The sequence below is a fragment of the Capra hircus genome, chromosome 25 (genome assembly GCF_001704415.2).
Source record: "Capra hircus breed San Clemente chromosome 25, ASM170441v1, whole genome shotgun sequence".
Classification (NCBI taxonomy): domain Eukaryota; kingdom Metazoa; phylum Chordata; class Mammalia; order Artiodactyla; family Bovidae; genus Capra; species Capra hircus.
This window is the reverse complement of record NC_030832.1, coordinates 7,489,371-7,504,686: the sequence shown is the minus strand read 5'-3', so window position 1 is coordinate 7,504,686 and position 15,316 is coordinate 7,489,371. Positions and strand designations below refer to the sequence as shown.

Below are 15,316 nucleotides of genomic sequence, written 5' to 3'. Positions count from 1 at the left end.
AGTTTGGAGGATGGTTTGGAGGAGGTGAGAATGGACATGGAGGTGGGAGGGAGTGATGGAGAGGGGCTGATGGGAAACTCCAACTGGAAGAGGGGGAGCTAGGACTGGTCCCCGCCTGGGTGGGGGAAGGGAGGATGAGGGGTGGTATCCAGGTTCTTGGCAGGGATAGGTGGTCACAGGGCATTCCCCACCCCCTTGCCCCCGCAAATCAGAATCCCTGGGCCTGGAAATCATGTGCTGTTGGGGCCACTCTGCCTCCGGAGGCAGCTGACACGGCAAATGTGTCTGGCGTGCTTGTTGACAGAGTTTTTTAGCACCAACTGCTGAGGCATCTGGGATCCACAGAACGTTTCGAAACAAAGCCGGGCTCTGAATGTAAACACATGCTTGGAGACACCAACAGGCCTCGCCAGACACCCTGGGTTTGGGGGGTGGGGGGGACGAGGCTTCTGCCAGAGCAGCCCCGGAACTTGTCAACCCATCGAAGGCGAGAACCATCCCCAGGTCCCTCCCAGGCAGGTGCACCGGCCCACAGGTAAAGAGGAGCCGAGTTTTTTCCTGTTATCTTCTGCTGCTTCTTTATGGCTGGAGAGGGGACCTCCCTGCTGGTCCAGTGGTTAAGAATCCTCCTTACAGTGCAGGGACATGGGTTCGATTCCTCGCTGGATAACTAAGACCCCACATGACGTGGAGCTTTGCCCCAACTACTGAGCCTGTGCTGAAGAGCCTGCGCGCTGAACTAGAGTGTGTGCGTGCTCAGTCGTGTCCGACTCTTTGCGACCCCATGGACTGTAGTCCGCTAGGCTCCTCTGTCCATGGGATTCTCCAGGCAAGAATGCTGCAGTGGGTTGCCATGCCCTCCTCCAGGGGATCTTCCCAACCCAGGGATCGAACCTGCAGCTCCTGCACTGGCAGGCTGATTCTTTACCCACCGAACCATGGGTGGGCGGGGGAAGCCCAGGAAGTCCGTGCACTGCAACCAAAGATCCTGCATGACGCACAAAGATCCACGGGCTGCAGCTGAGACCCGAGACAGTCAAGTCTACAAATACTATAAACCAATAGGAGTTGGTTCCTGCCACGGTCAGGCTTTCAGTCCTGTCTTTCTTTGATTTCTTTTTGGGAATCACACCCCTTATGTGTGGACATGATGTCACACTCTGAGAAAAATGGAAGCTCTAACGACACGTGGGGCCCGGGGTGGGGGGTGGGTTGGGGAGTGCCCAGAGGGAAAACTGTCCGGGGATCCGGGGATCTGCGGAGGCTGACCGTGTGTGCACACTTCTGCAGAGATGGACTGCCTTTGCCTACACCTTGTACCGTGGGACGCATGACTGTGTCACCGACAGACACGCTGGAAGGTCCGCAGCAGTGGCCTTTGTGGGAGGTGACTCAGATGCTCATCCGAGGTAGGTAGGATGCTAATTACAGCGCGTTCACACAGTGGAACGATTAAAGCCGGGAGGATGGATGCCCTTTGGCTACCAAGGACACATCTCCAGATGGATTTTGAGTGAAATAAGCCAGACCGTGATAAAGGGCACACGCAGTACGATTCTGTCTATGTGCTGTTAGAAGTAAGGGGAGGCTTCCATGGTGGCTCAGCGGTAAAGAATCTGCCTGCAATGCAGCAGATGCAGGCTCGATCCCGGGGTCAGGAAGATCCCCTGGAGAGGGAAATGGCAACCCACTCCAGTATTCTTGCCTGGAGAATTCCATGGACCGAGGAGCCTGCCGGGCTACAGTCCATGGGGTCGCAAAGAGTCAGACACGACTGAGTGACTAATGCTTCACACTTCTTCATACGTATATACACACCATGTATCATAGATGTGTTGTGGGCACCATTATGGCTTCCAAGAAGATACCCTACTCTTATCCCATCCCCACAACTGTGAATATGTTACACAGCAGAGAGGGCTTTGCAGATGTTATTAAGCTTCCTATTCAGCTCAGAAAGGAGACAGTCCTAGATTTTCTGGGTGGGCTAACTGCAACCACATGAGCCCTTTGTGACCTCCGGCAGAGGCAGAGAAGGGATACAAAGAAAGCTGGATCATACACTGCTAGCTTGATGGTGGAGGGACCACGTGAAACGAACTCTGCCAACGACGTGAATGAGCCCCAAAGCAGATCCTCCCCTGGAGCCTCCAGCTAAGAGCTGACCTCAGCTTTGTGAGCTGCTAGGCAGAGCATTCAGCTTTGCTCACTGGATTCTAGACCCACAAGATCTGTGAGACCCCAAACGGCTGTTGTCTTAAATCCCTAAGGCTGGTGGTAGTTTGTGATGCCAGCAACAGGAAATTAAAACAGGGCGGTATTAAAGTTTCATGGTTGGGGAGGACAATTAGGAAAATAATGTCTAAAAAGCCTCTGGAGAGACTTCCCTGGTGTTCCAGTGATTAAGACTCTGTGCTTCTACTACAGGGGCTGTGGGTTCAATTCCTGGTTGGGGAACTAAGATCCCACAAGCAGAATGGTGCAGCCAAAAAAAAAAAAAAAAAAGGCTCCTTAAGGGAGTGATAATAGGAAGAAAAAGTTGGGAAACACTGGGTTACAGGGGAAAATTCATTCAGTAGTACGCTTCCCCGGTGGTTCAGATGGTAAAGAACCTGCCCACGATGCAGGAGACTTCAGTTCTATCCCTGGGTCAGGAAGATCCCCTGGGGGAGGGCATGGCAACCCACGCCAATATTCTTGCCTGGAGAACCCCGTGGACAGAGGAGCCTGGTGGCTACGGTCCGTGGGGTTGCAAAGAGTCAGACACGACTGAGCGACTTACACACACACAGTGCGGTTAGTGTGTGTGCACATCTCCATGTGTGTTACCGCCAGCGTCATCAGTCAACGGCCCCCGCCACCGAGCAGAATCCAGCTCCAGACGGCAGCAATGCCCAGGATGAGAAGCTGCCCGCGGCCCCTGCCTGCCACCCCATCACTCTTGGACTCTGCCTGGCTCTTTTGTTCTTGAAGCTCCTCGCACCTCTCCCTCCCACCCTCCACTCCCTACAGGGACCACTCTTCCCCAACCCCCAGCCCGTCCATCCCTAAAAAGCCCAGCTCCCTTGGGTTCTTTATCTCCAGCACCTCTTCTGGCTGTGTGACTCTGGACAAATACGTAACCTCTCTGTGCTCAGCTCCCTCATCTGTAAAACAGGGATAACAACAGTAGCCGCCTCAGAGACTTGGCAATATTCAATCTGTGCCGGTCACAGTATTTATACATTTTATGCTCTTAATTATTGCTCGTTAGTATCATGGTCATTGTCTAGTGCCCACACAGCACTGATTGCCTCGCTTGGGAGCGCTTCGTATGGCTGTGATTCTCTGCTTATGTGTGTGGTTAACTGTGCCTCTGTGGGAGCAGGGCGCCGTGTTGGCAAGGCGCTCCAAGGGCTTAGCACACAGTATGGACTCAACAAATATTTCAGGGAGGACTGAATGGATGGACCATTTCCAAAGGCTGCCCTAGTCACCCTCTGAATCTCCATGAACACAACCCCGGGCACTCACCATATTTTGAGGCTGTTGGACAAGTTTCATGAGAGCAGGATGGTTGTAACCTGGGGAGAGGAAGATACCGTTAGAGACCAGCATTGTCTCCGGGGGTCCCCTGCCCCTCACTCCATCGCCTGCTCCCTGCCTTCCCTTCCAACCCTGCAACCCTTTTCACACACGAAGGCCCATTCCTGGGGCCCTGCCTGGGAAAAGCCCTGTTAACTTCACTCTGTCGGATGCAGAGGGTGTAGATCGGGGCAGTGGTGTGAGGACCAGGGGAGAGAGAGATTAACACTCTTCCTCAGTCTCTCCACCACCCACCCCATGCCCAGGGGTGCCGGGACCAAGGTTGGGAATTGCTTGTTCCCCAAGGAAGGAATACTCGGGGGGGTTTTCCAACTGACCTGTGGCCAGAGGTCTTTCGGCTCTGACTCTTACCATGCTGCCTGGATGTTGATGACTTTTCTGCCTCAGTAGATAAAGGCAGTGTCAGGGAATCACATTAAGTCACAGATGCAACTTTTCTTACTGGCTTCAGAAAGAAAGATGAGAGCAGAGCTAGCCCCTCTGATCAGGAAATCGTACGCCTGGATTTTTTTTTTTTTTTTTAACCACACCGAGCAGCAGGTGGAATCTTAGTTCCGGACCAGGGACTGAACCTGTGCCCTCTGTGGTGGAAGCGCAGAGTCTTAGCCACTGGACCCTCAGGGAAGTCCCTGCACACCCAAGTCTTTGATATCATGGGCCCCCTCCCTCCCCTGCCCACACTGCAGGGCAGGGGCAGCTGTCTGGAGGCTGCTATTATAGAAGTAAGCTTAGGAGGCAGAGTCATTGGTGCAAACCTTCAGCCTCCTTGGAAACGGCCGGGGGAACCCTGAAACCCCTTGAAACCTGACTCCCTATTGATGGGCCTGAGGTGATATTAAAAGATCTGACATTATAGGATGGTTGTAGGGATTAAATGAGAGAACATGGAAGACATTATGCATGTGGGCTAGGTTGCTTCAGCAGACTTCTTTGCAACCGCATGGACTGTAGCCCACCAGGCTCCTCTGTCCATGGGATTCTCCAGGCACGAACACTGGAGTGGGTTGCCATTCCCCTCTCCAGGGGATATTCTCGACCCAGGGATCCAACCCGTGTCTCTTACGTCTCCCTCACTGGCAGGCAGGTTCTTTGCCACTAGGGTCACCTAGGAAGTCCTTGGAAGACACTATGCCAGACAGGACATTTTCAATAATTATTAGTTTAAAAAAATTATTTCAATAATTACAGATGTAGGAACAAAGGTGGCCAGAGAGAGAACTTTCAGAACCTCTGGTCTTTATAAAAAATAATCCTATTTATGTATTTATTTTGGGTTGCTCCGGGTTTCCGTGGCTGTGTGGGCTTTTCTCTAGTTTGGGAGCGCTGGGGCTACTCTCCAGTTGTGACACGCGGGCTGCTCCTTGCGGTGGCTTCCCTCGTTGCGGGGCACAGGCTCCAGAGCTCGGGTTCACAAGCTGGGGCACACGGGCTTAGTTGCTCCAGGGCATGTGGGATCTTCCTGGGTCAGGGATCGAACCTGTGTCTTCTGTATTGGTAGGTGGATTTTTTACCACTGAGCCCCCGGGGACTTCTAGAACTCCTAGAACTTCTGGTCTTTTAACAACTGCTGCCAGTCTGATCAGCCCAATTCACCTAGCCCCGCAGAGAAGCTGGCTGCTGGAGACTTGACCTGAAGGATCCCTGAGTGGTGGTGGGGAGGATGTAGGGGTTAGCCAGGAAGAGACAGGCCCATGGTTTCAGGATAATGCGAGATTTTACCCTTTCACTCTGGTAGGACGTGGAGAGACAGATTCGTAAATCTCAGACTCCAAGTCGCCATCAGAGGCCAAGGCATCTCTGAATGATGAACTTAGCAGAAACAATGAGTCATCTGTCTGCCTGTTGTTGGATCTCATCTTCAAGGGAAATAAATAGGTTTGAGGGACCCAACTTGGCGAAAGCGGAGGAGGCGTGGAAACCTAATGGAGGGGTGGATCTCTGCGGAAAGACCCTAAGTGGGTGAGCGGAGGGGGCTGGAGGGGGGTGGGAAGCTGTGAATGCTCCAGGATTATCCACGAAGGGACAGGCTTCACAGATACTCAGCCTACAGACCGGCGGATGCCGTGAGGACTCCATCGGCCAAAGAAACACGGACCAGCCAAGCCACAAACAGCATGTGCCCATCAGCCCTGCCTCTCCCTCCTGCAGTAGGACAGCCTTGCTCTGGATGGCCAGGAGGCGAGCCTGCTGAGAGAGACACTCTCTTGGGCTGGCCGCCCCTCTTCCAGCTGCTCCGTGTGCCTATATACTGGGGGGAGGAGGACACTGAGAGTGGCTCCAGCCACCTCCTCCGGCAAATTGCCCCTGATGAATGGAAGCTGCCTTGCCTGAAAGATGACGTATCCTTCCCTCTGGCAGCTGATGCGCAATGACCCGACTGGCCCAGGGGGACCAACAGATCAGCCTCTTCACTTTGGTCTGGGATTGACTTTGGGGTGTAATTCACATTCCAGAGCCCCCACCCCCTCCGCCCCGTGGAATCAGGCTGTGGTTGGTCTCTGGCTGAGACCTCATCCTTCTTCACCTGCCCTCTGCTCTCTGCTGTTTCTCTCCCTCCCCTTTCCCTCCTCTCCGCCTCCCCACCAAGCTCTCCCTTAATTAACCACTGTCACTGAATCCCCACCTCCGATCTTCTTCCAGGAGTCCTAAGACTGCTGACGTTGGACATCACAGCCTACCTGTGCTTCCTCTCCAAGCTCTGCTTATCTACCTACAAAACAGGCATATTCACCCAGACCCATACTTGTTGGGTTTTGGGGGAGGAGTATATGAGAAAAGACATGTAAAGTTATTTTTGTAATATACCCTCTGCAAATGACTTGTTCTTTTTCTCTGCCCTTGAGGGAAGTGTCTGGCCACACACACAAGGATGTGTCTCTTGGAAGGAGTGACTGAAGTCCAGATAAGCATGGAGAGAGAAGCTCCATCCAAGGATTTATTTTCCAGCTCTTACCTATAGGGACAGAGGAGATCTGGGAATAAAGATCCAACATCCGGTTGCCGTCCACATCCACCAGGTAATTGCCTCGACTTTCTTCATAATTGCAGAAAAAGTGTACAGCCTCTGCATTCTTGGGGAAAGAAGAGACTGGATCACTGAAATTCCCTAGACCCTCAGTCTTTCAGGACTAAGCTTGAACTGCTGAAGTAAAGGGCCTCCCTGATGGCTCAGACAGTAAATAATCTGCCTGCAATGCAGGAGTATGCCTGCTAAGACACTTCAGTTGTGTCCGACTCTTTGTGACCCCATGGACTGTAGCCCACCAGGCTCCTCTGTCCATGGGATTCTCCAGGCAAGAATAATGGAGTGGGTTATCACGCCCTCCTCTAGGAGATCTTCCTGACCCAGGGATCAAACCCGTGTCTCTTATGTCTCCCTCACTGGCAGGTGGGTTCTTTACCACTAGCGCCACCTGGGAAGCCTCCGCAGTGCAGGAGACCTGGGTGCAAACGATGTCCTGACCATTTAAAGACACATGGATGGTGTCTGTGGTTGTTGACAGTGTAGGATTTTTTGCCCTGCAGGTAATTATCAATACATAGGTGATTTGCTTTATAATCGTTTATGATGCTGTGGATTTGTATTTGATGATTTTTTTTTTCTGTATGTGTTTTATTTATCCCAACAGAAAAGATTAAAAAATAAATCTGAAGAAAATTCTGGAAAGTTAAGATGTATATGGTAAGTCTTAGGGCCTAAGAAAACTAAAAAACGATAGTGATTATATATTGATAATATAATACATATATTATATAGTGAAAGAAATGCAAATGGTACACTAGAAGATTTTCACATTATGTACCAAAAAATAGTAGAAAATAAGGTGAGGAACAAAAAAGGACAAGAGAAAGAGAACAAAAAATAAAACCAGGGACTTCCCTGGTGGTTCAGTGGCTGACTCCTTGCTCCCCCTGCAAGGGGCCTGGGCTCAATCCCTGGTCAGGGAACTAGATCCCACATGCCACTGCCCCAGTGCAGCCAAATAAACAAATGTTATACATTTAAAAAATCAGAAAATAAAACCAAACCTGTAAATACAACTACATCAATAGTAACATTAACTGTGCATGGATTAGGCAAGTCAAAAAAAAAAAAAATCAGAAACTGTCTGACTGGATTAAAAGATTCAGTGATATGTCATCTACATGAGATATATTTTAGATTCTAGAATACAAATTAGGTTGAGAGTAAGAAGATAGGAAAACATACATGATTCTCATAGTAATCATAAGGAAGCTGGATGTTTTATACTAATATCAGATGAAACGGTTAAAAAAACAAAACGTTCCTAGAGGTAAAGAGAGGCGTTTTATGGTGACAGAAGGGTCCATCCACAAAGAAGCCCACAAACATGTAAGCAGCTGATGTTCTTTAGTTGCTCAGCCACGTCTGGCTCTTTGCGACCCCATGGACTGCAGCCCACCAGGCTCCTCCACCCATGGGATTCTCCAGACAAAAATACTGGAGTGGGTAGCCATGCCCTCCTCCAGGAGTCTTCCTGACCCAGGGATCAAACCCATGTCTCCGGCACTGCAGGCAGATTCTTTACCGCTAAGCCACTTGGGAAACCTGATATACAGCCCCAAATATATGAAGCGAAACCTGCCAGAACTGAAGGGAAACGATAATTCTATAAGACTAGACACTTCAGTCCCTGGCTTTCACTAACGGATAGGACAACCAGGCAGAGGATTAACAAGGAAAGAGACGTGAACAACACTCAAAATCAGCAGATCTCACAAACACGTGTGGAACACCCCACCCAACAAAGGCAGGGTATACGTCCCTCTCAAGCACATACAGAACATTTTCTGGAATAGACCACATGCCAGGCCATAAAAAAGGGTCAATAAATTTCCAAGGATTGAAATCATTCAGAATAAGTTTTCCAACCCCAGTTGAAGGAGATTAGAAATCTCAGAAGTTTGGGAAGTTCACCAAAATGTGTGAATTACACTATATAAATAACCAATGGGGGACACCACTCATTGGTGGTCCAGTGGCTGACTCCATGTTCCCAAGGCAGGGGGCTCAGATTCAATTCCTGGTCAGGGAACTATATCCCACACGCCACAACTAAAGATCCCCCATGCTGCAAAGATCTAAGATCCTGCATACTGAAACTAAGACCCAGCTTAGCCAAATAAAAAATTAAACAAATATTAAAAAAAAAAACCAACGAGTCAAAGAAGAAATAACAGATGAAATTAGGGGAAAAAAGGTTTAGAACAAAAGCATGTTTTATAAAAAGAATCAGCACAGATTAAGTTGTAACCAAGAAGCAAAGATAGGATGGCTATTTCATCCCCACTCACCTGAATTATATTCAACTGTTTCATTAGCTCCTGCAGGAGAGAAGAAAAAAGCATCATAGCAAGGACATACACTTGCTTAAAATCTTTCATCTTTTCCCAAGTCTTGGGGCTTTCCCCCCTTCATGTCAGTAACTTAATAGTTAGTCAACAGTATTATACATATTTTTTAAAATCCTTAAGAGAAATAGTCGGTGGGAAATGATTCTTGTCAGTTCAATTACCAGTACAACAGACAGGTTGGAGGGTTGGACACTTCAAAGATAACAATCAAGTAAACTAAAATATTTAACCACAAAAAATGGAGCTAAAGATATTTATCTAATGTCCAGAAAAGCATGGGTTCTTTTTTTACTTAGGGAAAAAAAAGCTCTAACACACCATTAGGGAAATAGAAATCTGCACCATTTATAATTATGATCTGAACATTCCATGAATCACTTGTACAATTGTACATAGCAGCTGGGAATTATAAACTCGGGGTTTTACTACTACAAGGATTTCACTTCTGAAAAGAAGTCACAGAAAGTAAACTTTAGCAATTAGTGTCATAAAATCATATATTTCCATGTGAAAATACAGAATAATATTCATGATAAGAACATGAAATTTATTCCAGCTATTTTACTATTATTAAATTAAAATTCACCCCTCATCAACAGAAATATGCATGAAAAAAGTCTTCTTTTGTTAGCAAAAGACCATGCAAAATAGCTACAATTATTTACATGAGCACAAGGACTTCTAGTTTATTAAATAGTTTCAATGTCAAAAGAAACATCGTTTGACTTTTAAAAAACAAAGACACTGTGTATGGATAAAACCTGCAAAATATGCAGAGAAAAAAGAAATTTGTATCACAAAGGTTTACACTGTTATGTTTTAGATGCAAACATTGGAAACAGTATTGGACTCAGGACCCAGAATCAAGGCTAACCAGACCTGCACAGGGTGGTGTATGCAGATTTTGTAGCTTCTTTGGGGAGAAGCCGCAACACCCCTCGCCACATTTGTCTGTGTCTCTAACATCTACTCCAGGGATTCTGAGCTGCCCAAAGTCTCTCGCACACCATGCACTGTCCCCCTGCGGGCTTGTCACCATTCCCCTCACCCAGAACGGAACACACTCCTGCCAGTTGCTCCCTGTGGCCCTTTAAGGTCAAGCTCAGGGAGGCATCTGCCACACACGCCCTGTGCTACATCACACAGCCAGGTTCTTTCACTATTGGTGGGTTGCTCTGCCCCAGCCCCTGACTCTGGACTCAGAAACAAGCCATGTAACTTGCTTTGGCCAACAGAACAAGGTGGAAGTAATGGTGGGTCAGTGGGGAGCCTGGCTCAAGAGACACAGGGCAAGCACTCCTTTCCATCACCGTGAGAACAAGCCCAGGCTGGCTGGCTGGAATATGAGAGACCCGTGAAGCAGAGCCACATTACCACAGCGACCCAAGACTAGCCTAACCTAGATCAACTAGTGGACAGTCATCCCTCAGGCACACAGATGAGCCCAACACAGCTGCCTACCCAACTGCCAGTTAACCATGGATGCATGAGCAACTTGGTTAGGGCGGGATGACTGGAGAGAATAGCATTGAAACGTGTATATCACCATAAGTAAAACAGACGAGCAGTGCACGTTTAATGCATGAAGCAGGGCACTCAAAGCCGGTGCTCTGGGACAACCCAGAGGGATGGGGTGGGGAGGGAGGTGGGAGGGGGGGTTCAGGATGGACAGACACATGTACACCGTGGCTGATTCATGTTGATGTATGGCAAAACATGAGGTTTTGGGACTGTTTGTTATGCAGCACTATTACAGCAATTGATAACTTACTTTGGCCACCTCATGCAAAGAGTTGACTCACTGGAAAAGACTATGATGCTGGGAGGGATTGGGGGCAGGAGGAGAAGGGGACGACAGAGGATGAGATGGCTGGATGGCATTACTGACTCGATGGATGTGAGTCTGAGTGAACTCCGGGAGTTGGTGATGGGCAGGGAGGCCTGGCGTGCTGTGATTCATGGGGTCGCAAAGAGTTGGACACGACTGAGCGACTGAACTGAACTGAACTGAACATATCCTCTAGAAAGACTTCTTTGACTTCTTATGGAAGGATGGCCTGGTTTAAAGTTCTGGATCTCTAACGGTGAACTCTCTGAAAGCAGCTAAGGATACAGGGCCCTCAGCATGGCTGTGTTTTTGCCCCATGGGCCCTTTTCGCTCTTTTCTGAAACACACCACTCAAGTGTGCTCAACTCACCCGAGATCTAGGCCCTGGGACTTCCGTCTTCATCAAAGGTCCATCATAGTCAAATTCAACGTCGACTTTGGCTGCAGCCTGACTGATGTGTCTGGAACCTGCAGTAAACAGAGGTGGTGAGAAACCCCTGAGCATAGAGGATACGAGAATCCTGCCCTTACAACGCTGGGAGTGCCCAACAGAGGCAGTGCCAGGGCCTGAGACCCACGCCAGCCTGACGATCCCAGAACTCTGAGTGTGGTCAGACATGGGTACCACAAGCACCCTGAGGAGTTCAAGAAGTGGGAAAGCCTGCTGCCAGTGATGCTGTAGGCAAGCAGGCATGCTCACATCCCACTGTCGTGAGGCTAAGGTGATGCCGACTTCCTAGTCTTTTTGACTGAGCAATCTCAGTTTTCAGGATTCATCCGGAAAATAACTGGACCAGTGCAAAAAGATGTAGATTAAAAATATTCACCATAGCATTATTTCTAACAACAACAGAGAGGAAACAGCCTAAACATCCAACAAAGGAGGGTCAGTAAATAGAATGTGCCATGTCCCATCATTTTCATGGACAGTAGAATATTGGGAATATTATGTATCCATAATAAAAATTATCCAAATTTTGTAAAAAAAATTAATCTATATCCATATGTATTGTGTGTGCACGCTCAGTCATGTCTGACTCTTTTGGGACACCATGGACTGTAGCCTGCCAGGCTTCTCTGTCCATGGAATTTTCTAGGCAAGAATACTGGAACGGGTTGCTGTTTCCTTTTCCAGGGGATCTTCCCAACCCAGGGATCAAACCTGTGTCTCCTTCATATGTATATATAGACTCAAATTTGTCAGCCCTGGAACTGCTGGCATTATGGGCTGGATGGTTCTTTGCTGTGGGAGGTTGCCCTGGGTGCTATAGGATGTTTAGCTGCATCCCTGGCCTCCAGCCACTAGAGGTCAGAGGCATCTCCTCGAGTTGTGCTCCAAGTTGTGTCAATTAAAAATCATCCAGGAGATGGGAATTCCCTGGCAGTCCAGTGGTTAGGACTTTGATGCTTTCCCTGTCCTGGCCAGGGTTCAATCCCTGGCTGGGGAGCTAAGATCCTGAAAGTGGTGTGGCATGCCCACTCCATTGTTCTTGCCTGGAGAATCCCATGGACAGAGGGTGCTACAGTCCCTAGGGTCAGAAAGAGTCGGACATGACTTAGTGACTAAACAATAAGATGTTTCACATAAATCGTGTATGTGATCTTCACCCGTCAGAATGGCTGCGATCCAAAAGTCTACAAGCAATAAATGCTGGAGAGAGTGTGGAGAAAAGGGAACCCTCTTACACTGTTGGTGGGAATGCAAACTAGTACAGCCACTACGGAGAACAGTGAGAGATTCCTTACAAAACTGGAAATAGAACTGCCTTATGACCCAGCAATCCCACTGCTGGGCATATACACCAAGGAAACCAGAATGGAAAGAGACACGTGTACCCCAGTGTTCATTGCAGCACTGTTTATAATAGCCAGGACATGGAAGCAACCTAGATGTCCATCAGCAGATGAATGGATAAGAAAGCTGTGGTACATATACACAATGGAGTATTACTCAGCTATTACGAAGAATGCATTTGAATCAGTTTTAATGAGGTGGATGAAACTGGAGCCTATTATACAGAGTGAAGTAAGCCAGAAAGAAAAACACCAATACAGTATACTAACACATATACAAGGAATTTAGGAAGATGGTAACAACGGCAAGATGTCTTGCTTGTCTTGTAGGCAAGACAGCAAAAGAGACACAGATGTAAAGAACAGACTTTCGGACTACACGAGAGAAGGCGAGGGTGGGATGACTGGAGAGAATAGCATTGAAACGTGTATATCACCATATGCAAAACAGACGACCAGTGCAAGTTCAATGCATGAAGCAGGGCACTCAAAGCCGGTGCTCTGGGACAACCCAGAGGGATGGGGTGGGGAGGGAGGTGGGGGGGGGTTCAGGATGGACAGACACATGTACACCGTGGCTGATTCATGTTGATGTATGGCAAAAACCACCACAGTATTGTAACGTAATTAGCCTCCAATTAAAATAAATAAATAATTTTTTTTAAAAAAGAAAAACAAATCATGTATGTGATCTTATTTCATCTTTACACAACCCTGAGGGATAGTTGCTATTTATTGCATTACACAGGAGGGGAAACAAATACTAAAACACGCTAGTGTCTGTCATACACACACATGCACGCACACACACACATGACCTGCCAATCTATAAAAAGCCATGATATTAGAAAACATAAATTCTTAATGTTTCATAATTGCTTGGAATATCAAAGAAGGTTTCTGAATTAATTATGCAATAAAGTGGAGCCCTTTGAACATAAAATCCAGTTAAAATCCAATACCACCCTTATTTTCAGGCATGAAGATACCAGCTTTTACTATCTTTTGTTTGATCTTACAATGAAAAAGGAATTCCTAAAGATCTTATTCCAACAGCAGAGAGTTAAAAATCATGGACCATACTGATGACTTTAAGAAAAAAAAAAAAAAAACAACGCATACACACTCAACTGTTTCTCGCTTCCTTGGCCTGAACTCAGCATTGCTGGTCAAGACTGATTCCAACCAGACCTGCATTCAACAGGTCTACTTGGATAAATAGGGCTCTTAACCTGCTGATCTTCCTTTTTTTCCAGAGAAGGGCGGAAAGTGGGACATCTATAAGCAGTAAGTCATTCTCTAAGCTGTCCTCTCATGAGGACACACAAGTCCTCTTTTCCTTTCTCCAGAAAATGTCTTGACGTTACATTGTAGCAATTTCTTGGGGGTTTGAAAGCAGGAATACCAGGGGTGGAGGCAGTTGGCAGTGGGACCTGCAGCTGAAAGGATCTTGAGGCGGAGCGTGTGAGGTCCTGGAGAGCTGTGGTTACGAGGATGCCGGGACCATAAGTAAACAGGGCTGGGAGGCGGGGTGGGGTAGGACCTGGGAGGCACAGCGGAGATGGATGGGGCATGAGACAGGGATGCCAAGCCAGGCGCGAGGCAGATGCACCTGGGTCAGGAACCGCACTGGTTCCTACCGTGTTCCAAGTCTTTCTGGGTGTGGATGGGACAGGGCAAAAATGCTGGGCAGAAATTCTGAAAATCGCAGTCTGGTGAGGTTTTTTTTTTGTTTGCAAATGTGCTATTGGAAAAAGGAAGATGGAGAAGCTCACATATATTCAGGAAAATGCTCGCCTATTATTTCATTCTTTTTTTAAAGACCTTTTTTTTTTTTTTTTGATGCGGACCACTTTTAAAGTTTTTACTGAGTTTGTTACAATATCGCTTCTGTTTTATGTTTTGGTGTCTCTGGCCCCTAGGCCTGTGGGGTCTCAGATCGCAGACCAAGGATCGAACCTGAACCCCCTGCACGGGAAGGTGATGTCATAACCGCTGGAACACCAGGGAAGCCCCTCACCTATTGTTTTGATTAATCCACAACCTTCTTGTGAGAAGATACTGTCCCCGTTTCACAGATGAGGGTCAGAGAGGTTAAGCAAGTCTCCTGAGGTCACATAGCTAGTGAGTTTGCAAGGCCAGAACTTGAGTCCAGAAAACTTGTACTTTTCTTACTGTATCACAGTTGTGATTTTTCGTAGAGGAAAATAACCAAATGCCAACACAACACTTAATGAAGACATGTAGTGCCATAAACCACGAGAAAAAAGAACACGATTTGAATGACCAAGAAAGCCTTTTCCAGGACCCCTTCTATCCAGCTGTGTGAGCAGATGTCCGTTTATTGAACACTCACGGTGAACATACTGGACATTATTCCGAGTTATTTCCATGGATTACCTCGCGTAATCCTCACAACCCTATCGGAGGTAAATGTTATTATGAGTCTTATGTTAAAGGAGACACTACGCTCAGAAAGGCCAATTAATTTGCCCAGAGTCACACAGATGGAAAGTGGCAAAGCTGGCAGTCTGTCCACTGGACCTCTCCTTTCCCAGATGCTGTGAGCATCATGGGTGTATAGTCCATCTCATCTAGTGTGGATTTTTGAAATGAAACATTCGCAGCAAAACAACTCACTTCTCCCAAAGGCAAATTACTACCAAAAGGAGGAAGAAGTTTGAATCAACACTGAATGATCCAACATTTTCATTCATGAATAAAATAGCACAC

At 47.6% G+C, this 15,316-nt stretch overlaps 1 protein-coding gene across 3 annotated transcripts in view; it reads right to left on the bottom strand.

Annotated features, from left to right (window-relative positions):
- The window catches only part of ABAT (4-aminobutyrate aminotransferase), an 85,851-nt gene that overhangs the window by 21,737 nt on the left and 48,798 nt on the right, over positions 1-15,316 (bottom strand). For all 3 annotated transcript variants that reach the window (XM_005697947.3, XM_018040947.1, XM_013974927.2), the window contains exons 3-6: positions 11,160-11,257; positions 8,902-8,931; positions 6,539-6,656; positions 3,514-3,563 (exon numbers count right to left, since the gene is read on the bottom strand). In XM_005697947.3, coding sequence (XP_005698004.2) covers positions 3,514-3,563; positions 6,539-6,656; positions 8,902-8,931; positions 11,160-11,257 — 296 coding nt within the window. The remainder of the gene's footprint in view (positions 1-3,513; positions 3,564-6,538; positions 6,657-8,901; positions 8,932-11,159; positions 11,258-15,316) is intronic.